The sequence below is a fragment of the Hyperolius riggenbachi genome, chromosome 9 (assembly GCF_040937935.1).
Source record: "Hyperolius riggenbachi isolate aHypRig1 chromosome 9, aHypRig1.pri, whole genome shotgun sequence".
In the NCBI taxonomy this organism is placed as follows: domain Eukaryota; kingdom Metazoa; phylum Chordata; class Amphibia; order Anura; family Hyperoliidae; genus Hyperolius; species Hyperolius riggenbachi.
In genome coordinates, this window is record NC_090654.1 from 237,297,342 (window position 1) to 237,323,700 (window position 26,359).

The 26,359-nt window shown below is 44.0% G+C and overlaps 1 protein-coding gene across 1 annotated transcript in view; it reads left to right on the top strand.

Annotated features, from left to right (window-relative positions):
* Window positions 1–26,101, top strand: part of CDKL1 (cyclin dependent kinase like 1) — a 94,709-nt gene extending 68,608 nt beyond the window's left edge. The window contains exons 5-10 of the mRNA XM_068254178.1: window positions 5,052–5,142; window positions 9,450–9,650; window positions 10,797–10,879; window positions 10,972–11,028; window positions 13,000–13,155; window positions 19,536–26,101. Of these exons, the coding sequence (XP_068110279.1) occupies window positions 5,052–5,142; window positions 9,450–9,650; window positions 10,797–10,879; window positions 10,972–11,028; window positions 13,000–13,155; window positions 19,536–19,640 (693 nt within the window). The 3' untranslated portion in view covers window positions 19,641–26,101. The remainder of the gene's footprint in view (window positions 1–5,051; window positions 5,143–9,449; window positions 9,651–10,796; window positions 10,880–10,971; window positions 11,029–12,999; window positions 13,156–19,535) is intronic.
* The last annotated feature ends 258 nt before the right edge of the window (window positions 26,102–26,359 follow it).

Below are 26,359 nucleotides of genomic sequence, written 5' to 3' on the forward strand. Positions count from 1 at the left end.
CCTGTAGCGGCGATATGTATCGCCGTTACTATGGTAACCGAGCCCTGATTCCTGCGCGTCACACAGGGCAGCCGGGAGATACGCTGCTTGCCTTGAATAAACACATGCGCTGGAGAGGGGAGAGCGGCCGCTGCTAAGGTAATAGCAGCGGCGGCCGCGGGGACGTGCGGGAGGGGGGGAAGAGGACGGAACACGAGGCAACATGCCGCGGCACACTAGTGTGCCGCGGCACACTGGTTGAAAAACGCTGCTCTAAATAACAAACAATTTGCTTTTCCCTGGTGGCCCACAGTAGTTTTTTTAAACAGTTGTGACAATGGCTATAAGACAGATGTCAGTTGTCCCTTTAAAGGGGGTTATAACATCCAAAAAATAAAAAAAAAAGTCAAAAAATCGTTAGTGCCCCCAAAATATATGTAACTCCTCCTAAAAAATGAAAAATGGTATGCCTTTATCTAACTGCAGGAAATTTGCTGTAGGAAGCTTTTTTTTTTTGCTAGAATAACAAGCTTATGAAATTCCTATTTCAGATAAGAAAAGGTCACTATGACCCAAGGCCGGATTTACCATAAGGCACTGTAGGCATGTGCCTACAAGCGCCTGAAGATGGAAAGGCGGCCCACTCCCCTCCCCTAGTGCCACCCTCTCTCCTTCCCTATGCAGAGTCCCGGGCAGAGCATAAATGAGAGGTCACTTACCCAGCTCTCTGCATTCCACTGATGAGATCTCCCTTCAGCATCACTAGCTACTTAATACTGAGGTTACTTCTGGCTACCTAATGCTGCGCGACACCTGTAGCTATGATGGGCAAGGGAAGTAAGGGAGAAGTGACAGCTGGGTCAGCCAGCACACTTGCAGTGCAGTTTGGTGGGGGTTTGTAGGTTCATGGAGGGAAAAGTCTAGGCGACATTCTGTGCCTATAGGCTCCTGTGATGTAAATCCGGGCCTGCTATGACCATAAATTAATTGAATCCCCCCTACTTTTGAAGAATTTACACATTATATTAGCCTGTTGTTAACGTGAAAATAAAAGAAAGAAAAGGGCAGAAGTGATGTCACGATTGGCATCACACAGAAACAGTGAAGATGGAAACCAAAAGAAACATTCTTTTTCTTTTTTTCATGTCACATTTATCCTAAATCTGACAGTAAACACTAAAAACAACAGGATAGGGAGGCTAAACAAGTTAATAATTTCTTATTGGATGATTTTTTTCACTTACTATCCCACTTTAATGCAAATTACTTAGAGAGGCAACACCAACACCATTTTTATCAGTTAGCCTGAATGTATTTGAGGAGCTGTCATCACTAGCAGTGCAGGCTAGTATTGTAGCCGCCATGTCAGTCCTGCACATTACACCCCCCAGGGTCCACTACATATCGCACTTCATCTACCTGTCTTCCCTCCCTGCCATTATAAGGCCAAATATAGAAGCAATTAGCGATTCTGTCTAGATTACCCTGTCCACCTGCGTCTCATCTTGCACTAATCTCTCCTGTGACACCCTGTCTCCTGCTGTGATCATTGCATTTGCCAAGCCTCATGTTTTAGCTAATTGTTCTGCTAGCTTTAGTGTGCCACCTGTTTAACTCCATGCCTGAACTGAGCCAAATATACTTGAATGGGCCTGTGACGATTTTTTAAGGCATTGTTGACATATATAAGGCCTCTTGCACACTGCACGCGATTCCGATTCAGATTCCGCTTTTTAATCAGTTTTTACATCCGATTCAGATTCTGATTTGCAGTTTGCTCCCTGCACACTGCAAATCGGAATCTGAATCGGATGTAAAAACTGATTAAAAAGAGGCCTTACACAGCTATACAGAGTACATAAGCCATTCACATCAATCCATAACCCCACAGGTGCTCGCAATATCTTAAGGCGCCCATATATCACTTACTATTGTGGGATGATTGACTTTCTGATTCTATAATTTTATCAAATCCGTCCCGCAACATGGCCGCCAAATCGACCTTTTGATTATTTTTGGGTCAAAATTGGTTGAGAGGATCGATCAGGAATACTGTCAAAATCTTGGTCACAAGGGCTCATTTGGATGCACGACGGTAATGGCATTTCATATCGCAATGACCGATGGAACCTCAGCTCTTACCCCCTCAAGTGTCTTCCCCCTCCATATCCGTGTGCAGTGTTAAAAACTCAGGCTCACCTATTTGCTACTGGCACATATTGGGACATCACTATATGCGAATCACATGGTACAGGCACTTCGCGGTGACATCGAACACCAGAGGATGCCAGAAGTCTTGCTGGCAGATAGGTGAGCCTAGGCACGGGGGGAGTCCAAAGTCAGTGAAGCCTTCTACCAGGAAATTTTAGAGCATTTCACGAGCTGCCGTCAAGCTTTACGGAGATGCTGATTTCATTTTCCAGCAGGACTTGGCACCTGCCCCCACTGTCAAATGCTGCACGTGTGTCCATGACGTGCAAAGCGCAAGCAGACACCCACTTGCCGAAATGACCGAAAGTTAACCATTACGGCGCACGGACGTAAGTCTCACACCCGCAGCAGGTGCTGCTGTAGCGGCAGGGTCATGAGACTCGCGTCTGTGCAGACTGTGGGGCTGTGCGCTCGATTGTCCAGGCGGAAGCCCGCGATCATCATGGTGACAGGGGGGATTGTTGGGAGGGGACAGAAGTCCCCTGAGCCAATCCGTGCATGTCCGCAAAGAATGATCCCTGTTTTTGTTCAAAAACAGGGATCATTCTTAAATGGTGCAGCCACGCTCCCTCCCGCTTGCTCATTTCCCCCACCTCTCATTGGATGAATAAATGGGAACAAAGTTCCCATTTATTCATCACCCCTCTAGGTCCCCGTGATCGCCGGCATCATTGAGATCTCTGCGTCACTTTCGAAGTAACATAGGCACGCATTACTTCCAATTTAACATACTTATTGTACGCAATAATGCACAAGGACATCTTGTGGCCAAATAGTAAAATTACACCTATAGACTTTAGGGACTAAACATTTTTTAACATCTATGTCAATAGGAAATATTATTAATAAATTATGGGCATGTGAGTGGTGATGGATGTAAAACTGAAAAAATGCACCTTCATTTCCACATAAAATATTGTCACCATACATTGTACTAGGGATATAATTTAAACATTGCAATAACCGGGGCAAATAAAATGTGTGGCTTTTATCCACAATAGAACATTTTATTTTAAAACTTTAATGGCCAAAAACTGAGAAATAATGATTTTTTTCCAATTTTTTCTTCTTATTCCCATTAAAATGCATATAGAATAAAATAATTCTTAGCATAATGTACCACCCATAAAAAGCCTAATTGGTGGCGGAAAAAACAAGGTATAGATAATTTTGTTGTGATAAGTAGTAATAAACTTATTGGTGAATGAATGAGAGAAGTGCTGAAATGTGAAAATTTCTCTCATCCATAACGTGAAAACAATCCGTGGGCTGAAATGGTTAAGTGCATTACAAATACTGATTAGATATATAGATAAGGCAGGAGCATTCACAGAGATGACAGGCCCACACTTTTATAGGGACCCATCTGTAAACTCCATAGCCTATCAGAACAGCTTTTGTCTCGGGCTTTGTCAGATAGAGATCTAGGCTAGGTTTCCGATTTGAAATCTTGCTCTAAGGACCTGAGTGTTTTTGTCTGGACCATGGCCTTGTTGCCAGGCAATGTGGAATAGATTCACACTATGACACTATAGACTCTATAGACTGTGCACCATCTGCTCCCCACCCCTTATGTAGACCAAAGGCCATTAAAATGGTTTGTATGACCTATAAAAGTATCTATGGTGGAACTGTGAAAATTCACCGTTTATTTTGATGCCACTTGCGGTCACCTTTCTTGGTCACATGCTGTCACAAAGGCACTTTTGTTAGTATTCTATTCTACAGCTGAACCGGCCCTTCGTTCTCAAACCCCATGCTCAGATTTATAGGGAACTTCTTCTAAAGCGAATCTGCACACCACTTGCACATTTGATCAAATGATAGAGAAAACAGCATTATAATTATTGTTTAAAGGGAACTGCCAGTTTTGTTGGGAAAAAACTGACTGCATTCTTAGGCCGTTTAGTCCAGCCCTGTAAGTTTACAAGGGTTAATAAGAAACATTTTTTTTTTCAGCATGATTCTGGAAAAAAAAAATAAGCATTTCAAGGAACTTGTTTTTTCGTGCGTGTCAAGTGGCAGATTGGAATGCTGATGTTTGCCTCTAGTCAATGGTTTAATCCAGGTGATCGTAAAAAATAAATGAATAACAACGCCTTAATTAATCCCATAGTAAGAGGATTCTGGATATGCTCTTAGCAACTGTACTCCTAACAGTGACCTCGTTCACTATAGAGCGCACCCTAGTGGCTGTAGGTCAAGCACTTTGAGCCCACCGGGAGAAAAACACAATATAAATGTTATTTGTCTTGTCTACGTTGATGGCATACGAAGCACCAACAGTGATGTTCCAGGGATAGCAATTGGTCCAAATTGTTTTCTCTTCTTTTCTACACTGATTCTGATTTGTTTTCATATTTTTTCTGTGGAGCACAGCACCCAAAAGTCTTCCATGTGTAGTTGCTGAAGAAATCCACTGTTCTTCATTCTGTCAATGTGCATATTCCGCACGCGTAGATATGCGGCAACGCGTATTTTTGTACGCGTTGCGGTCCGCAACAGCGCTAATTGCAGTAGGGAATGCGTTCAATAATATGCATGGCGGCCGGCCGACTGGTGACAGCGGGGGACCGGAGGATTCCAGAGCGGCTCCGAGGGCACAGGACGGCTGCAGGGGGCTGGTAATAGCCCCAGGTAATTGAAACCCTTTACGCCTCGTTCAGTTAAGGTTCCCTTTAACCTGATGAAAGAGTCTAATTAGTTCTCTAAGGAACTGTGGATAGACTGCAGGAGCACTGCTGAGGCAGCTCTCCCCATACTGTAAACACGGAGGCTTAACCCCTTCAGTGCTCCCTGTTTTTTTTTTTTTTTTGCCATGAACTGGTTGGCGTGAATGTGTCCCTTGCTTGTCTCCGCAGTGTATTCACCGAGATGTCAAACCTGAGAACATACTCATCACTAAGCACTTGGTCATCAAGCTGTGTGACTTTGGATTTGCAAGAATATTAAGTGAGTAAAGACTTGCCATGTCTGTTGTATTTATCTATTTTCTTTTTTTACTAAGGATCAGCCTGAAGCATATGGGAAGGCTATTGTGGGAAAGAGTTGTGTTGAATAAAGTTATCAACTAATGTTGTGCCTGTGGATGCTTCACAAAAAGTTGTAAAACTTTGGGGATTCTTGTTGCAGATATATACGCATATAGCCACAGCTGCAAGGGCACCAGTACATAATTTGTGTCTGGTCTCCATCAGTGCAGCTCAAGTAGGAGCTAGGAGATGCTGCCTGTGGGGTGCTGTCACATTTTAGTAGATCTTAAAGGATCTTAAAGTGAACTCACCGCCACTTTTTTCCCTGCAGTTTGTCCTGGTTTCTAATAACTATAGGAGCTGCCATGTTCCCCCCTCCCCTTTTAGCTGCCCATTATTTATCCAAGGGAAGGTGTGAAGACAGCATCTGTGGCTTCTCTAAACTCTTTGAAGCATAGTGTCCTATCTCTTCACCCTCCGCCCCTGCTGATGAAAGCTTTTGTTTGCTCTTTGCTAATGTGCAATAAAATAATTACATCAGTCCTTATCTGCCTGAAATTTCTGTTGTGCAGTAGGCCTCGGAAGTAGGGCAATAAAGGGCTCTGCTAAACTTTTAAATGTAAAAAGAAGAGGTAAAATTGAGGTTTTTTTTAAAATAAATAGCCAAATTGTTGGCATGTATTTTTAATGTGCTATTGATATGCCCTGGGTGTTAAAAATGGTGCTTGATTCACTTTAAAAAGCACAATGCTACAGTGTACACTCCCATTCATATTTCTGAAACACTGAAACAAAATACAGATCAGGTGTTCTGACTGCACTCTGATTCTTCTGGTTGCATTCAAACTAGTGAAGCCAAATGATCACCATGGCAGTGAGGTAATTTGTATTTGTATATGATAAACTGTGCCACTACTACTTTCCATTGAGATGGGACTGATTTAACCAGCTGAGGTGTGTACATCCCCATCACACCCAAGGATGGGCAGGATTCATCCTCCCTGTGACATGATTGTGTTATTGCGGTAAAACTAGAGCATACAGTGGTGTGAAAAACTATTTGCCCCCTTCCTGATTTCTTATTCTTTTGCATGTTTGTCACACTTAAATGTTTCTGCTCATCAAAAACCGTTAACTATTAGTCAAAGATAACATAATTGAACACAAAATGCAGTTTTAAATGATGTTTTTTATTATTTAGTGAGAAAAAAAACTCAAAACCTACATGGCCCTGTGTGAAAAAGAAATTGCCCCCTGAACCTAATAACTGGTTGGGCCACCCTTAGCAGCAATAACTGCAATCAAGAGCTTGCGATAACTTGCAACGATTCTTTAACAGCGCTCTGGAGGAATTTTGGTCCACTCATTTTTGCAGAATTGTTGTAATTCAGCTTCATTTGAGGGTTTTCTAGCATGAACCTCCTTTTTAAGGTCATGCCACAACATCTCAAAAGGATTCAGGTCAGGACTTTGACTAGGCCACTCCAAAGTCTTCATTTTGTTTTTCTTCAGCCATTCAGAGGTGGATTTGCTGATGTGTTTTGGGTCATTGTCCTGCTGCAGCACCCAAGATTGCTTTAGCTTGAGTTGACGAACAGATGGCCGGACATTCTCCTTCAGGATTTTTTGGTAGACAGTAGAATTCATGGTTCCATCTATCACAGCAAGCCTTCCAGGTCCTGAAGCAGCAAAACAACCCCAGACCATCACACTACCACCACCATATTTTACTGTTGGTATGATGTTCTTTTGCTGAAATGCTGTGTTACTTCTACGCCAGATGTAATGGGACACGCACCTTCCAAAAAGTTCAACTTTTGTCTCGTTGGTCCACAAGGTATTTTCCCAAAAGTCTTGGCAATCATTGAGATGTTTTTTAGCAAAATTGAGACAAGCCTTAATGTTCTTTTTGCTTAAAAGTGGTTTGCGCCTTGGATATCTGCCATGCAGGCCGTTTTTGCCCAGTCTCTTTCTTATGGTGGAGTCGTGAACACTGACCTTAATTGAGGCAAGTGAGGCCTGCAGTTCTTTAGATGTCGTCCTGGGGTCTTTTGTGGCCTCTCGGATGAGTTTTCTCTGCGCTCTTGGGGTAATTTTGGTCGGCCGGCCACTCCTGGGAAGGTTCATCACTGTTCCATGTTTTTGCCATTTGTGGATAATGGCTCTCACTGTGGTTCGCTGGAGTCCCAAAGCTTTAGAAAGGGCTTTATAACCTTTACCAGACTGATAGATCTCAATTACAGTACTTTTGTTCTCATTTGTTCCTGAATTTCTTTGGATCTTGGCATGATGTCTAGCTTTTGAGGTGCTTTTGGTCTACTTCTCTGTGTCAGATAGCTCCTATTTAAGTGATGTCTTGATTGAAACAGGTGTGGCAGTAATCAGGCCTGGGGGTGACTACAGAAGTTGAACTCAGGTGTGATAAACCACAGTTAAGTTATTTTTTAACAAGGGGGTCTATCACTTTTTCACACTGGGCCATGTAGATTTGGAGTTTTTTTTCTCATTAAATAATAAAAACCATCATTTAAAACTGCATTTTGTGTTCAATTATGTTATCTTTGACTAATAGTTAACAGTTTTTGATGAGCAGAAACATTTAAGTGTGACAAACATGCAAAAGAATAAGAAATCAGGAAGGGGGCAAATAGTTTTTCACATCACTGTATGTGGGGGTGCAGAGGGGTGTACAAAATGTATTTTACATCCTGCTATGTGCAGAATCTGACCCAATTGCGGCGAGAGAGAGATAAGAATTCTGAGTATTACGTTACACCAAACCATGTACTGTTGTTATGATTTCCAGCAAGTTTACAGGAAAGGTGTATAAGTTACAGGTTGAAGTTGAAAGATATTATTTCATTACAATATGGCTTGTGTTAGGATGATGTGTTATATTATTATTATTGATTTAGAGCCCACATATTCCATGGCATTGTTCAAAGTAAGAAACAAACATGGGGTACAATAGATTTGTGTATGATAGTTACTCTTTAAAGTGGTACAAAGAATATTATGACTCACATTAATACAAAAGCCATTTGTGAATAAATGTTATTAAAGTGGACCTGAATTCAGAACTTCCAATCTGATCTAAAAGGTATGCAAAAGAAGAATAACCTTTAACCTCTCGAGGACCATGGTGGTAAACCCCCCTAGTGACCAGGCTATTTTCTGCTTAATTGGCCACTGCAGCTTTAAGGCCAAGCTGCAGGGCCGTACAACTCTGCACACAAGTGATTCCCCCCCCCCCCCCCCCCCTTTCTCCCCACCAACAGAGCTCTCCGTTGGTGGGGACTGATCGCCCCCCGTGTTTATTTTTTTTTAAATAAATATTTATTTGTTTTTTTGTAATATTTATTACTATTTTTTTATTATTTTTTTTTTCAAATCCCCACCCTCCGCCCACCTGGCCGATCACGGGCGATTGGCTGTCATAGGCTTCTGCCTATGAGAGCCGATCGCTCTCTTGTCCCCCAGGGGGACAGCCGTGTCACACGGCTGTCCCCAGTACAGCGCTGCTGCTGAGCGCTGTACATGTAAATACCCGGCGGTTTCCTGCAATAAATCTGCAGTGTGTCTACTTCCTGCGTTCATGGAAGCAGACAAAGGGTTAACACCTTGTGTTTACATATTAGCTGTGTCTGCCGAGGACTGACGAAATTCTGGGCTGACACGGCTGAGAGATCAATTTACACTTGTGATTACTTGAAGTTGAGGGGGACTTAGATAGGGTCTTCTCTCTGGCCTGGTGCACACCAAAACCCGCTAGCAGATCCGCAAAATGCTAGCAGATTTTTAAACGTTTTTTTTATGAGGCGTTTTGCAAGAGTTTTGCGGATTGCTGCTGCGGATTTCAGTGTACCATATTTCATATATTGTTACAGTAAAGCTGTTACTGAACAGCTTCTGTAACAAAACCGCCTGGCAAACCGCTCTGATCTGCCGTTTTTCAGAGCGGTTTGCGGTTTTCCTATACTTAAAATTGAGACAGAAACGCCTCCACAATCCAAAAAATGCCTCACCCCGGGAGTATGCGTTTCTGCAAAACGCCTCCGGCTCTGGTGTGACCCACCCCTTTGAAAAACATTACCCTAGCGTATCCGCAGCCGCAAGCGGCTGCAAAAGCGCCTAAAAGCCCGCTCGCTGTGCCTCAGCCCTCTCTCTGTTTTCCTTGTGTCCTGTGCAGGAAAGTTAGCTTTCCATTTCATTCCGCAGTCAGCATTGATTTTGTAGTTATGCCAAAACCTCCATCTCATTCCATTGTATGTTGTTTTGATCGAACAGCTGGGCCCAGTGACTACTACACAGACTATGTGGCTACAAGATGGTATCGTGCACCAGAATTACTGGTGGGTGACACGCAGTACGGCCCCCCTGTGGATGTCTGGGCTATTGGCTGTGTATTCGCGGAGCTATTATCCGGAGTACCTCTGTGGCCGGGCAAGTCTGATGTGGATCAATTATACCTGATCAGGAAAACCATGGGTGAGTGCTGTGGTTTATTGCAATGGTATTAAAGTAAACTTGAAGTGATTTGAAGTAAATGAGCTTAGGGAAGCAGCTGTTATCCTCAGATACCGCTGTCACTTACATGAATCTATGTCCAGGAAAGAAGTTCTCCTATTCTGGCAAAGGCCCTTTTCTTGCATTCCTGAAAAAAGGCACCTGTAAAAAAAAGTTGTATTGCCGCTAGTAGAATATCGTTAAAATTAGTGATATTCTACTACTGAATTCCGATAGTAAAATATCGGTAATCTTTACTGATATTTTACTAGGATTCATTTAATCCTACTATCACACAGAACCCTCCCTCTACCTATGACTAACCCTTAACTTAATGACTTAACTAACCCAGTATCGCCTAATCCTTTAACTATTCCCCCCTCCTGGTGGCACCTAACCCTGCCCCCTCTCCCGGTGATGCATGAATCTTAACTCCCTTCCCTTTCAGCAGAGCCCGCTATACAAAGCCACAAATAGCATAGCAGGAAGACTCGTCACCCAATATATTATTGGCCTAAACCCAACCCCCCCTTCCCCCCAGTGTCGCCTAACCCTTAACCTTACCCTCAGGCTGTGCCTAACCCGAACTCAACCCCCCAGTGGTTCTTGAATGTAAACCTTCACCCAGGCCGAAGAGCTGCAATTTGTGGTAATGGGAGGAAATTTGGGTACAGGCAGGGACCCGAGTATTCCCGCTATACAAATTGCAGCTTTGTATAGCACAGCTTTTATGATGGGAGACAATGGCAGCACCCTTTTTTCCCCTCTTTAGCTATTCTATATAAACTGCAATGTAGCAAATCCTAGTTTTTTTGCCAGTCAAAGTAGCAGTTGAGCTGAACATTCACATTTGTCATATTTCAGATTTCTTGACTAAAAGAGAAAGTGTTGTATAAAACATTTTTTTTTAATTAAACCTAAAAATATAAAACTAAAGTTTTTATTGATGGCATGCTAGTAAGTTCAATTGGGCAGCAGCTCAGAGATGGGAGAAATAAGTATACTTGTAGTTACCACTTATAATTTATCATTCAGTAAGGGGAAATGTAATGGGATACAGCACTTTGCCCAATGCTATGCTATGACACTTCTTTATCTATATGTATGTGTTTTATTCATGTCCTATAGGTGATCTCATCCCTCGGCATCAGCAAGTGTTCAGCACAAATCTGTTCTTCAGTGGCGTCAGCATTCCGGATCCAGAGAACATGGTGAGAATGATAAGCAGGGGACAAGGACGACAGTCACAGTTCTTGCTGGATCATAGTCCTCTGTATTTGTCACAACCCATTCTCTATTTCAGGAACCATTAGAGTCAAGATTTCACAACATCTCAGCTCTTGCTCTGGGACTTATGAAGGTAAAACTCCTAACAAAAAAAATAAGTTTTGTATTCACCACATTTTTTTTGTATCTGCTTCTGGCCCCTAAACAAATACGGATTATTGGCCTAATTTAATGAAGCCCAGATATATATATATTTTTTCAGCAAAGAATAGCTTTATACAGTATGATTTGTGTCCAGTTCTACAAAATCAGTGTGAACTGTTTCAAGGAGGTTCTATTAGGTACCGGGATGCTGAGCTGTAAGCTCAGCACCTCTACAGAGAGGCACTGACCTGAGGAAGTGGTTTTTACAACTGTGAAATGCATTGTCCACCCTTGTGCTTTCTGAATACATTTTTTGTCTTTCAATTAAGTGGTTACTTAAAGAAAACCTGAGACGGAACACTGTGCTTGATTTATACTTACTTGGGGCTTCCTCCAGCCCCATATGGACTGTGGACTGCCTTGCAATCCTCCCCGGCTGATCTGTTGTCCCGTAGAAAGCTCTGCTATTTTGGCTAGTTAGGGCTCTTCTGCTCCTTTGACGCTCCTAGCCAATGGGGCTTGCTTACGGCTAGCCTGCGCAAGGGCAGAAGAGCTGGGACTGGCCAAACTATCAGAGCTTTTCACGGGAGAACGAAGCAGCTTGGGAGGGCGACGAGGAAGCCTAGGGTCCACATGGGGCTGGAGGAAGCTCCAGGTAAGTATAAACCAGGCACAGTGTACCGTCTTAGGTACACTTTAAGTTAAGATTAAAGAGACACTGAAGCGAAAAAAAATATATGATATAATGAATTGGTTGTGTACTATGAATAATTACTAGAAGATTAGCAGCAAAGAAAATATTCTCATATTTTTATTTTCAGGTATATAGTGTTTTTTCTAACATTGCATCATTCTATAATATGTGCAGATTACACAGCACTCAGCATTCAAAATGATTCTTTCAGAGCAGTCTGTGAAGTAATGACCTCTCCTCTGGCAGATAAAAAGGAATTTGTTTAGTAACAGTTGAGATAATAAAAGTCAGATAACAGCCCTCTCCACAGTCGTAGAGCTTTTGGGCTTTTTTCCATAGAGATAACAACTGGAGTTTCTTAACTCTTCCTGTCTGGAAACAATTAGACTGATGTATCTGATCTTAATGTTTTATTTCTTAGCTGTACTACACATACAAATCATAATATCATAATTTTTTTTTGCTTCAGTGTCTCTTTAACGCTTGCATTTTTTTTACATATATATATTATTAAAGATTATTTATATAAAATAAGCATAATACAGAAGAAAGCATATCAAAGCAAACTACGTCAGAGCATAACATCCAAGTGAAATAAAAGGAGGTTCAGGATCTAAGGCCTAGAAAGTTGGTTAAAGTTGACCAGTACACAAACTAGAAGCCCAACTATTGAGATCTTAGACCATCAGGACCAGAAGGGCCCTGGAAACTTCAAAATGGATGCAAATTCTGATTTATAACATTAGGCAGAGTGTCAGGCACAGGGGATGTATAATATATTTCTACCTATACCCTCAGCCCGCCGAAGCCAAACAAATTATAACCAGGAGAATATGTCAGAAAAAAAAGGACAGAAAATAAAAGAAGTTAAAGCAAAATGGCAAATAGAGATTAGGAACCGACTATGAGGCCCCACAATTTAAATGTTTTTTTTTAACTGTTATATACACTTTGGGCATCTCTACCAAAAAACGGTCTTTGGTCCAAGGAGTGGTTATATTATAGAGGCACGCAGGGTGCATCCAATATGGGTGCTCCTGATTTGGGTAGGAGGAAAAGGCAAGGACCGCTCTCTGCACAACGGTATAATGTACATACAATCACATGGTCTTGATAAATAAGAATGACACTAGCATTTCCTTCAGTAGGAATTCAGCCTACATATTCTTCTGAGTCTCCTTAAAATCTTAGTCTTGTGATGTAATTTTACAGCATGTTAGTTTTTAACATGCAGATAATCCATGGATCCTCTTCCTGCACCTACAGGGCTGCCTGCATATGGACCCTTCAGAGAGAATGACCTGCGAACAACTTCTGGAACACCCGTACTTTGACAGCATCAGGGAAGAAACTGAAGCTGCAAAGGATCCAGAGAGAGTCAGCAGGAAACAGACCAGGCTGCACAGAAAGTACTTTCCAGGGGTATGTACAGTAGACAGCTATGTGAACCTGAAATGATACAGGGGACTGAGTGAACCCTGAAATAATACAGGAGCCTGAGTGACCCCCTGCCATGATACAGGAGACTGAGTGACCCCTGCCATGATACAGAGGAGTGAGTGACCCCCTGCTATGATACAGGAGACTGAGTGAACCCCTGCCACGATACAGAGGACTGAGTGACCCCCTGCCATCATACAGGGGATAAAGTGCCCCCTGCCATGGTACAGGAGACTGAGTGACCCCCTGCCATGATACAGAGGACTGAGTGACCCCCTGCCATTATACAGGGGATAAAGGGACCCCTGCCATGGTACAGGAGACTGAGTGACCCCCTGCCATGATACAGGGGACTGAGTGACCCCCTGCCATGATACAGGGGACTGAGTGACCCCCTGCCATGATACAGGGGACTGAGTGACCCCCTGCTATGATACAGAGGACTAAGTGACCCCCTGCCATGATACAGGAGATGGAGTGATCCCTGTCATGATACAGAGGACTGAGTGACCCCTTGCCATGATATACAGGGGAATGAGTGACCTCCTGCCATGATACAGGGGACTGAGTGACCCCCTGCCATGATACAGGGGACTGAGTGACCCCCTGCCATGATACAGGGGACTGAGTGACCTGCCATGATACAGAGGACTGAGTGACCCCCTGCCATGATAGAGGGGACTGAGTGACCTCCTGCCATGATACAGGGGACTGAGTGACCCCCTGCCATGATAGAGGGGACTGAGTGACCTTCTGCCATGATACAGGGGACTGAGTGACCCCCTGCCATGATACAGAGGACTGAGTGACCCCCTGCCATGTGACAGAGGACTGAGTGACCCCCTGCCATGATACAGGAGATGGAGTCATGATACAGAGCACTAAATGACCTCCTGCCATAATACAGAGGACTGAGTGACCCCCTGCCATGAGATAGGAGATGGAGTGATCCCTGTCATGATACAGAGGACTGAGTGACCCCTTGCCATGATACAGAGGACTGAGTGACCCCTTGCCATGATACAGAGGACTGAGTGACGACCTGCCATGATACAGGGGACTGAGTGACCCCCTGCCATGATACAGAGGACTGAGTGACCTCCTGCCATGATGCAGGGGACTGAGTGACCCCCTGCCATGATACAGGGGACTGAGTGACCTCCTGCCATGATACAGGGTACTGAGTGACCCCCTGCCATGATACAGGTGACTGAGTTACCTCCTGCCATGATACAGGGGACTGAGTGACCTCCTGCCATGATACAGGGGACTGAGGGACCCCCTGCCATGATACAGGAGATGGAGTAATCCCTGTCATGATACAGAGGACTGAGTAACTCTACCATGATAAAGGAGATTGAATTGTTGTGTGCATTACATTGCAGATCTTCATACTTTAACTTTGTCTTTCAGATTTGCCAAGTACATTGTCTTTCTCTTTACCAATTAATTTTAACATGATGTAGAACAGTCAGAGGGCTTGATGAAGATAAATCTTCAGTTTGCCTGTTTTCACTTCAGATACCCAATCAGGTCCATGTAAACACCTATTTTTCTACAGTGATATTTCATATTATGTGGAAATAATTTTGCACCTCAATCCACCCTCACCCATAGGGCGTGATTCACTAAAGGGGGCTTAGTGTTAGCACACCAGTGAAAAGCCCCTTAGCACGTGCAAAGGCACTTTGCACGAGCTAATACGTGCGCAAAGTTTAGCGCTGTGCGGTGCGCGCAAAACGTCGCACCGTTCGCGTGCTAAGTACGCTTATCAGGCTATTTAGCACGTGAATGGAGCTACGTTTCGCGCGCACCGGTGCAACGTTTCACGCGCATTGCTAAACTTTGCGCACGATCAGTAACTGCTTTAGACGTGCAAACTACTTAGCACCCTAGTTTGCACGTCCAAAGCTAACTATGTTAGCACGCCTTTGTGAATCGAGCCCATATTTTGCTGAAATGAGCAAAATATGGAGGCTGCCATACTTATTTACTTTTAAACAATACCAGTTGCCTGGTGTCATGCTGATCTGCAATCTTTTTCGGGATCTAGGGCTAAAATCTATGGCTGACTGGGGACAGAGGATCAGCATGATAACCAGGTAAAATGCCTTGTGTAGAAGAAAATAAATATGTCAGCCTCCATTTCCCTCTGCCTGCCAGCAGTGTAAGAAGCCCAGCTTGCCTTGTGTTCAGGTACTCCCCCCAATCTCTTCTAGCAGGTCAAAGTGAATAGAGAGGAGGTCAGCACTAAATGCTAACTTGGCAGCCAATATGGTGTTATGGGTGACTCACTGTACCTCCGGACAGGCAATACACAGTCTCTGAAGAAGCGAGATAGACTTGTGAAAATGCTGTTAGGCTGCCGTTTTTTTGCATGTATCTATCTGGCTGGGGAATGAAATAAAGGGTGTTATCTGCTCATGTGGTGTCCGGATTCTTCTCTACTGCTGTCTTCTAGCAGGTCTCTGGGTAGAGCCTTCCTCATTATGCCCCTCCCAGGGGCTGGACCTATGCTCACAGCCCGGGCTGGATTTACAATAAGGCACTGTAGGCTCGGGCCTATAGGCGCCTGATGATGGAAGGGCAGCTTACTCCTCTCCTCCTTGCAGTGTCCCAAGTGTAGCATAAATGAGAGTTTACTCACCCAGCTTGCAGCATTATACTGATGAGATCTCCATTTGGGGGCATCTCTTAGTATTAGTATTCGGTAGTACCTTAGTATTAGGTAGCCAGAGGTACACTCAGTATTAAGGGAAGCCTGTGGCTACCTACATCGGACAGGGAAAGTAAGGGAAAAGTGATAGCAGGGTTCGGCCAGCACATCAGTGTTTGGTGGGGGTTTGTAGGCTTGTGGAGGGCGAAGGGTGGGGTGCCAGAACTTCTGTGCCTATAGGCTCCTGTGATGTAAATCCGGGCCTGCTCAAAGCAGTTTTAAAATAGATCCAGAACCTGGGTGTGTAATTACATCATACCACACGTACTTTATGGACGTAACTGGTGGAAGTGACAAACAAATGAACATGTGCCTGGCCTTGGGACAGGTGAACAGGAGAAGTAATATTTACTATTTTATATTTTCAGCATTATGGGATGAGAGATGGTGGCCAGTGATATTTCCATGGAAAGAGTAAAATCACTTTACTTTTCTCTGAGATGAATGGTAAAGCATTTCTACTTACATCTGCTCCCTTGATATCCTTCTGGTCTCCTCCATTGAGCCGTAGGAGACTCCTAGGAGTATTCTTCTACGCAAGCACAGTCACAACCAGCAGCATAGCTAGGGAGCTCTGGGCCCCAGTGCAAGTTTTACATTGAGCCCCCCCCCCCCCCCCCAGCACTCTATACATAACAATTGATGAGGCGTATAAAAACCTGCCAAGGACATCCAGTGTCTGAGGGGCAAAAAGAGGATGGGGGACATTTTTATTAGTGATTACTACTATTCAAACCATCTATAGAAGTGATTATTACCAGCACATGACCAATTAAGAGCGGGAGGGCCCCGGTGTGGTCGCAACCTCTGCACCCCCTATTGCTACGCCACTGGTTACAACCTTAAAGAGAACCCGAGGTGTGTTTAAAGAATGTTATCTGCATACACAGGCTGGATCTGCCTATACAGCCCAGCCTCTGTTGCTATCCCAAACCCCCCTAAGGACCCCCTGCACTCTGCAATCCCCCATAAATCACAGCCGTGCTGTGAGGCTGTGTTTACATCTGTAGTGTCAGTCTCGGCTGCTCCCCCACCTCCTGCATAGCTCCGGTCCCTGCCCCCATCCCTTCCCTCCAATCAGCAGGGAGGGAAGGGATGCAGGCGGGGACCGGAGTTCTGCAGGAGGCGGGGAGAGCAGCAGACTGACACTATAGAGATAAACACAGCCAGCTCTGACAAGCTGTTTGTCAGCAGCGTGGCTGTGATTTATGAGGGATTGCAGAGTGCAGGGGGACCTTAGGGGGGTTTGGGATAGCAACAGAGGCTGGGCTGTATAGGCAGATCCAGCCTCTGTATGCAGATAACATTCTTCAAACCCACCTCGGGTTCTCTTTAACAAATTGCGCATGCACAGAATGCTCCCAGCTACAGCAGTACGATCGGGTGGTGGCCTGGACCCAGTGTCGGACTGGGAGGTGGGAAAGGTGAGGAAATCCACCTGCTGGCCAAGCAGCAGTAACCCTGTGTTATTAGTCCCAATAGAAACCTGCATCAAGTCTTCACTGTGAGCAGCAACACCTGATTACTGCTGCTTGGCCAGCAAGTGGATTTCCCCAGTTTTTACACTTCCCAGTCCCACACTGCCTGGACCTCGCATATGCAGTAGTCCAAGACTTAGCCAAGTCACCGACTCTACAGGGCTGATAGCAGTAAATCGGAGGGGACCGGGAGCACATTTAGGGAGCAGACAGACTACATTCATCTCAGGTACACTTTAAACCTGATTGGCTATTTCAAGTGAAAAGAAGCAAAGCAATATGTTTTTCTCATTATAGCATCAAACAAAGTCTTGTTGAAGGACAAGGCTGAGCTCCTCCAGCATTTTGTTATTGATCTTTTGCTGTGCTTTTAGTTGAGCTGTAATTAGAGGCAAAGTATTGTGCTATGATTATAATGTTGGTGGCTTGCCTTTGATGGGACAGTGTCCTGCTGATCATGACGGATGGCGAGGCACCTTCCCATTATAAATCATACTGGAAAACTTCTGTGAGCAATTATGATTTTTTTTAGAAGTGCTCATTATAACACGTCCCTTAAAGGAGACTTATGATTAGAAAAACAACCTTATGAATACCTGGCTCCCTGTAATTAGTAAGAGCTGAGGAAGCCCTCCCATCTCTCTGAATGTCCAGCTACCTTTATGATGAGACTTGACTCATCTGTTTTGCAGAAGGTGCTTCCTTGCATGCAGGTCTAGACATATCGTCATGTGGCCTTTGTTTAAGAAGGAGGAGTTTATCAGCTGGACTTACCTGAATGACCATCTACTAAACATGTTGATTGAGGCAATGTCACTGATGCCTGTTATACACAAGTCCCCATTTGGGGAGAGGGGGGGGGGATCTGCCTGATCCCGAAGGATAGACCCTTACTCTTACAAAACCCATATTAAGGTTACCACGTATGAGATGCAGCATGGTGTTTATTGCTGCTGTGAGTGACAGGAGTAACCTCTCCTCCTTGAACTTTCAAGCTAACCAAATGGTGCTTTAATGAGAGGAGGGCTTCACAGATGAATGGGGTTGCAACGGAGTTCAGCTCATCTCACTCTCAGTTCCACTTTGCTTTATTACACCGGCTCTGATCTGTGGAGTTAAAGTTACAGCACTACATGCAGCCAGCAATGTTGGACACTTAGAAAATTGGGGTTGAATCACTATAACAAATAGCATGCCTTATCATAGTTAACTCACCTTATCAGAGTTGGCACGCCTTATAGGGGTTAACACACCTTATCAGAGTTATCACACCTTATCAGAGTAGCATAGTGAGTGCTACAAAATTATGCCTGCTAATTGGCAATGACAAGAGCTTCACTCGTCCTGCCCTGAGCCCATGTGGGTTCAATCACTTTAAAGGACATTATCCCCGCACTTTGATTGGCCCAATAGGCTGCTTGTCACTTGACAGGCAGCCTATTGGGCCAATCAAATTGCGGAGATAATGTCCTTTAAAGTGATTGAACCCACATGGGCTCAGGGCAGGACGAGTGAAGCTCTTGTCATTGCCAATTAGCAGGCATAAGTTCGTAGAGCTCACTGTGCTACTCTGATAAGGCGGGAGAAAAGGGGGGGGGGAATCACTTGTGTGCTGTGTCATGTGGCCCTGCAGCTTGGTCTTAAAGCTGCAGTGGCAAATTTAATGAAAAATGGCCTGGTCTTTAGGGGTGTTTAACACTGCGGTCCTCAAGTGGTTAAAGTGGTATGAAACACAACATTTCTTTTTTGCTCTAAAAGATTATTTACACCTTAAAACCTATTTCCACAAAAAAAAAAACACCTTGCTAGCAGAACACCATTCAAACAGTTAACACAGCATCTTTTGTTTACTTACTAACTGTTGCACAAAGGAATGTAAAAATTAGCAGCGTGCTGGAACTGAGCTGCCACAAACAGCTGAAAAATGATCACTAGATAGATTTGTGGGAACTTGTAATTTGTAAACAGACAATATTACTTGTGCACAAAAGCAAAAATATGGTCACTGTATGGGTGATACAAAGTAGGAAAACACATTTTTATTGAACGTAACGTCAGAGATTGAATTGTGACTGGTGAAACAGACTCATCTCTGCTGCCCCCTTTATCATGTGACGATTTGGGTTGTTGAGCTCATATCCATCTTCTCTACTTCCATGTGTTTACAGCTGCAGCACCTGCCACAGCTCACCAACAGCAACCTCCTCCCAGCCCTGGAGAGCAAGAAATATTACAACACCCGAAAATTCAACTACCGCTTCCCCAACATCTAACCAGGAGAGCCACAGAGACTAGTTAAATATTAATTGTTCCTGGAACAAAGCGGCAGGAATTTGTGAGCGAAAAAGCCAAGGCGGCACGTATTCCGGTAAACAGCAGACCCGGCCCTTGGAAGTTATTTATGAGATCCGACTGTTTAGATGCTAATAAACCACGCCGTGGCATAATGGGCACTGAAGTGGAGTAGATGTCTGATTGTATTCCAGAAAATGGACAGATGAATTATGCTACACACTCCCCTGTACAACAAACAGGTTCTGCTCAGCTCATTCTCTATTGAGACTCCAGACTCACAATCCTTCTGACTGTTGCATTGCATGTGCTGTGTCTGTAATATAAAAACACCAGAAAGAAAGCTGACAGTTCTGATTTGCTATAATCTCCAACCACACCGCTAGCTTACCAAGCCTGATCTATTGTCACCATGTCCATACAGGTTGAAGAAATTCAGCCTGATATGTAGTGTGCTAGGAATAATTCTACAGACTCCATTCTTAGAGGAATTGCTGGTTGCTGATGAACATATAGGCTGCATTCTCAGTGATGTCACTGGTCTGTTGTACTTGGATAGGGTATAGTCTCATTGATGTCACTGTTCTGTTGTACATGGATAGGCTGTATTGTCAGTGATGTCACTGGCCTGTTCTTCATGGATGGGCTATAGTCTCAGTGATGTCACTGGTCTCTAGTGAATGATTGGGCTGCATTCTCAGTGATGTCACTGGTCTGTTGTACTTGGATAGGGTATAGTCTCATTGATGTCACTGTTCTGTTGTACATGGATAGGCTGTATTGTCAGTGATGTCACTGGCCTGTTCTTCATGGATGGGCTATAGTCTCAGTGATGTCACTGGTCTCTAGTGAATGATTGGGCTGCATTCTCAGTGATGTCAATGGTTTGCTGTACATAGATAGGCTATAGTCTATGTTATGTCACTGGTCTCTACTGAATGGATAGGCTGCATTCTCAGTGATGTCACTGGTCTGTTGTACATGGATAGGCTATAGTCTCAGTGATGTCACTGGTCTCTAGTGAATGGATAGGTTGCTTTTTTCGTTATATCATTAGTAGGGATAGATTAAATTTTAAGCAGTGTTTTTAGTCTCTAATGACTGGGTAGTCTGGATTTCTAATGATGTCACTGCTTAATAGATTGGCTGCTTGCTCAATGATGTCAAAGGTCACTACTGAAAGGATATGCTGCATGCTTGGATGGCATCACTCTCTAGTCAATGGCTATCTTTGATGATGTTGCTGCCGGTCTTTAGTCAAATGGTTGGCTGCATGCTCTGTGACATTTCTGGTCTCTGGTAAATGAATATACCGGTACTAGGCTGTCAGTGCTGTCACTGGTCTCTACTGAATGGACAGGCTGCATGCTCAGTGATGTCACTGGTCTCTGGTGAATGGATGGGTTTGATGCTCAGTGATGTCACTGGTCTCTGGTGAATGGATGGGTTTGATGCTCAGTGATGTCACTGGTCTCTGGTGAATGGATGAGTGTGATGCTCAGTGATGTCACTGGTCTCTGGTGAATGGATGAGTTTGATGCTCAGTGATGTCACTGGTCTCTGGTGATTGGATGGGTTTGATGCTCAGTGATGTCACTGGTCTCTGGTGATTGGATGGGTTTGATGCTCAGTGATGTCACTGGTCTCTGGTGAATGGATGAGTTTGATGCTCAGTGATGTCACTGGTCTCTGGTGAATGGATGAGTTTGATGCTCAGTGATGTCACTGGTCTCTGGTGATTGGATGGGTTTGATGCTCAGTGATGTCACTGGTCTCTGGTGATTGGATGGGTTTGATGCTCAGTGATGTCACTGGTCTCTGGTGAATGGATGAGTTTGATGCTCAGTGATGTCACTGGTCTCTGGTGATTGGATGGGTTTGATGCTCAGTGATGTCACTGGTCTCTGGTGAATGGATGAGTTTGATGCTCAGTGATGTCACTGGTCTCTGGTGATTGGATGGGTTTGATGCTCAGTGATGTCACTGGTCTCTGGTGAATGGATGAGTTTGATGCTCAGTGATGTCACTGGTCTCTGGTGATTGGATGGGTTTGATGCTCAGTGATGTCACTGGTCTCTGGTGAATGGATGAATTTGATGCTCAGTGATGTCATTGGTCTCTAGTGAATGGATGGGTTTGATGCTCAGTGATGTCACTGGTCTCTGGTGAATGGATGAGTTTGATGCTCAGTGATGTCACTGGTCTCTGGTGAATGGATGGGTTTGATGCTCAGTGATGTCACTGGTCTCTGGTGAATGGATGGGTTTGATGCTCAGTGATGTCACTGGTCTCTGGTGAATGGATGGGTTTGATGCTCAGTGATGTCACTGGTCTCTGGTGAATGGATGGGTTTGATGCTCAGTGATGTCACTGGTCTCTGGTGAATGGATGAGTTTGATGCTCAGTGATGTCACTGGTCTCTGGTGAATGGATGGGTTTGATGCTCAGTGATGTCACTGGTCTCTGGTGAATGGATGAGTTTGATGCTCAGTGATGTCACTGGTCTCTGGTGATTGGATGGGTTTGGTGCTCAGTGATGTCACTGGTCTCTGGTGATTGGATAGGTTTGATGCTCAGTGATGTCATTGGTAATTTGTGAATGGATAGGCTGCATGCTCAGTGATAGCATTGTTTCCTAGTGAATGGTATCACTCTCAAGACAATGGTCCATATGCAATTCACTTTTTCTCCTGAGTTTTCTCCTAGGTAATATTTTCACAACATGTCAATGAAATGCCCTTTAAACCACCAGGAAACAGAAAAATACTCAAAATAATTGTGATAGTACTTTGTCGCCTACTTTTTGGTACTTTTTCCACTGCGAAGTCCTGCAAAGTTATTCTAAATTAAAGATGAAAAATTATCTCCTAGGAGAAAACTCAGGGTAAAAAGTTAATTGCATATGGCCCAATGTCAATGTATTAAACGTTATCGGCTGCCTCTCCCGAGAATCCAGCTTGGCTACAGCAGCCCCGATCTCCCTTGGCAGCTCAGCCAGCGATCAGCCTGGTGGATCAGTTTGGCTGAGCACTGGCAAGTGCATTGTTCTCCCCACCCTTCCCGCTGCATGATGCTTCTTGTGCGCTGCTCTAGGGTTGCATAGCAACAGAATGTAGCCCAAGGGACCGAGTCCCTATACCTCCCGGGCAACATGCCTCATACGTGTGTGCAAGACTTAAAGGGAACCTAAACTGAGAGAGCTATGGATATTTCCTTCTAAACGATACCAGTTGCCTGGCAGCCTTGCTGATCTCTTTCGCTGCAGTAGTAGCTGAATCACAGACCTGAAATAAGTATGTTGCTAATCCAGTCTGACTTCAGTCAGAGCACCAGATCTGCATGCTTGTTCAGGGGCTGTGGCTAAAAGTATTAGAGACACAGGATCAGCAGGAGAGTCAGGCAACTGGTATTATTTTAAAGGGAAAAATTCCATATCCTCCTCAGTTTAGGTTCCCTTTAAGTGATGTTGCTGGACTCTAGTCAAAGGGTTGGCTGCATGGTCTGTGACTGACCACGGTGAATGACTAGGCTGCACTGTCAGTGATGTCACTGCTCTCTAGTGAATATATTAACTGCATGCTTAGTGATGTCTCTAATCACTACTGAATGGTCACTTATTCTTAGTGTTTGGATAGGACACATTGGGGTGTGTTTAGTATGTGGCAGTAAAACTGCTGTGTACAGGGAGTGCACCGCAATCTTACTATCACTTCCGACATCAAGGTAGCGCGAGTACACTTACCTCGGGCTTCTTCCAGCTCACTGTAGGTGGTGAGGTCCCCCGGCGGCGTCCTGGTTCCTTTCCTTGTGCCTCCGCTGGCCCCCGTTACCGGCGTACGCAGACCTGTCACGCCGGCCGCTGCAATGACGCAAAGTGGCCGGCGTGATGGCGCCATGCGTCATTAACCAGGAAGAGCTGGCCCGACACCCGGCCTGAGTGACGCCGGTAACGGGGGCTGGCGGAGGCACAAGGAGAGGAGCAAAGAGGACGCCGGGGGACCTCGCCGCCTATGGTGAGCTGGAAGAAGCCCCAGGTAAGTGTACTCTTTTAATTTCAGGCACTGCTCTGAGTCCCTTTAATGCAACTTGTGTTACCTAAATAACCTTCACTGTAACCAAGGTAACTTGGGGTCTCACTGAGGCTTCTTTCACACTGAAAAATGGATGCATTCTAACTTGTCAGTTGTTTCATAGCAGTGCATTGTGAGCAGCTTTCAGTTAAAACGCATTTAGTGTAACTGAGCCATAGAGAAACATGGACACTGGGTTGCACATCAGTTTATTTAGTTATAACTGACAGCAACTGCTTCAGTGTGAATGGACCCTAATTGTGCAATGCGTGCTTCCTCAATGTCAGAAGTAGTGGTAAAATTGCCACGCACTCCCTGCACACTGCGGTTTTAGCACTGTTTGCTGTATATGCCCCATTGTCAGTGACTCGCTGATCTCTGTGGTTAGGCTACAATCCCAGTATTGAAAATGGTCTGCCACAGTTGGATAGGCTGCATTTCCAGTGACATTATTAGCCCAGCAGGTAATCTGGCATTACTAAATTACTGCAGTCAGTATGACATTATGTTATGCAACTGTTTTTCTGGGATTCAATCTGAACTAATGTAGCTTATACAGTACATACTATTCTTAATTGATTAGCTGATTCTATAAACTCATCAAACAGAAGAAAATCAGTTAAAAATGAGGGCCTCGGTCAATCATCTTCAAACCAATTACTGAACAAGAGTTTATTGGTAGAATGTGGTCTATTTTGTATTGCATGTAGGGAGAACCGACGGCTGCATAGCTTTGTCCTGCATCAGGTGATACAAAGCTAATGATGGGAACAATATAAACAATCTTCAAGCAGATTTCTGTATGCATCTGGTCATCGAGTGTTGCTAGGTGGCGAAATGACTGGTGTTTCTTGATGGGGATTTCCAGTTAAAGAGATGTCGATTGTCAGTTGCTTAGAGTATAGCCACCTTAGAGCAAACCTGAAGCAAAAAAAGAATGTAGGATATAATGAATTGTAGGTTTATTATGGATAAGCAATAGAATATTAGTAGCAAAGAAAAGCGTCTCATATTTTTATTTTCATTTATATAGCCTGTTAAATAACTGCATCATTCTATCACATTTTCAGTTTTTTAACCACACTCTAAGCTATAAAACGCAGCAGAAATAATGACCCTTTGAAATTTCCTGCAATAAAAACTTATCTCAAGCTGTCTCGCTGTTTAAGTCCTTCAGAAAACAGGACTGTATTTGACTCAGTGGGTTGAAGAGCTCAGAAAAGCTCTTTTGCATAGATGACAACGGAGGTTTTTTAACTCTTCCTGTACTGGAAAACAATATGCGACTCTTTTCTTTGCTACTAATGTTGTATTTCTTAGCTGTAATATACGTTCAGTTTATTAAATCATACGTTTATTTCAGCTTCAGGTTTGCTGTAACCAATAATGTTCTATTACGTGCCTTAGTATTGGCTGTAAGGCATAATAGAATGTTGCAGACAGATATTACTGAGCAGAAATTAAATGAGGCAAATAAGGGCTCGTTCACACTGCAGGCGGTTTCGCCCGCATGCGCTGTTTAAAAACGCAAAACCGCCTAGTGCAGCGATCGCGTTCGCATTTTTTAGAATGACTACATTGTATTTAGTATTTTCCGGGTCAAAGAGTTCACTTCCTGACTTGCGTCAAGGAGTTAATTAAAAAAATGCTCGGGAAAAACACTTAGAAAACTGCTTAGCACAAAAACGAATCACCCACCCAAGCGACAGGAATCGGAAAAAAAAAATATGCGTCAAAAACCGCTCAACGCGAACGGAACGCAATGTGAATAAGGCCTTATAGAGTGTCTAAAGAATAAGCATAGCACACAAACAGAAACCTAATACAAGAGGCCCACTTATGTTACCGTTACTCAGGCTGGACGTGGGCTCTGGTGCTTTCAGTGCTGTCACCAACTGTCAGTATTCTAGAAAATAAAACTGATTCAGTAAGACATACTCTAAATGTCAATTTAACCTCAGTTTCAGTTGTGTTTAATCCAGTGTTTCCAAATCTTTCACTTCAGTATCAGGGAAGGACAGACAATTCTCCCAATATGTAAAACTCTCCTCCCCCAGAAACAGGAAGCAGTGGTGGGCAAATCAAAGGCACTGGCTAGTGAAGAAGCAGCTGACTAACTAATCAGTAGCTAGTGTCTTTGATTTAGCCGCCACTGCTTCCTTTTCCTGGGTGGGCAGTGGAGATTTACCTATTAGTGAATTCTCGGTTTGGGAATACTCAGTATCACTGTACACACCAAATACCAAGCTTTCATAGCCGGTGCAACTTTCAGGATATTCAACAAAGTCTGTTTTATATATATTTTTTTCCAAGGTTTTAATGACAGTCCGTAAATTAGGGACATATGTTAATAAAATATGTATACAATCTTGCATGAGTGTAGTGTGTTTTATTTTTATAATCTATATGTATTTCCTGTGCTTTAAACCAGGGGCGCCTCTAGGCATAGACAGTACAGGCCATTGCCTGGAGTGCCATTGGTCTTGGGGGGCGCAATTCTGCTGGATTAAGCCCCACCCCCAATTAAACCCCACCCATGATTAAGACACATCCCTTTGGGTGTTCTACTACTTGCTTCTGCTGCATCTACTTAGTGTAAGTTGCAGGCAGCTGACACCTGTGCCTTGTGC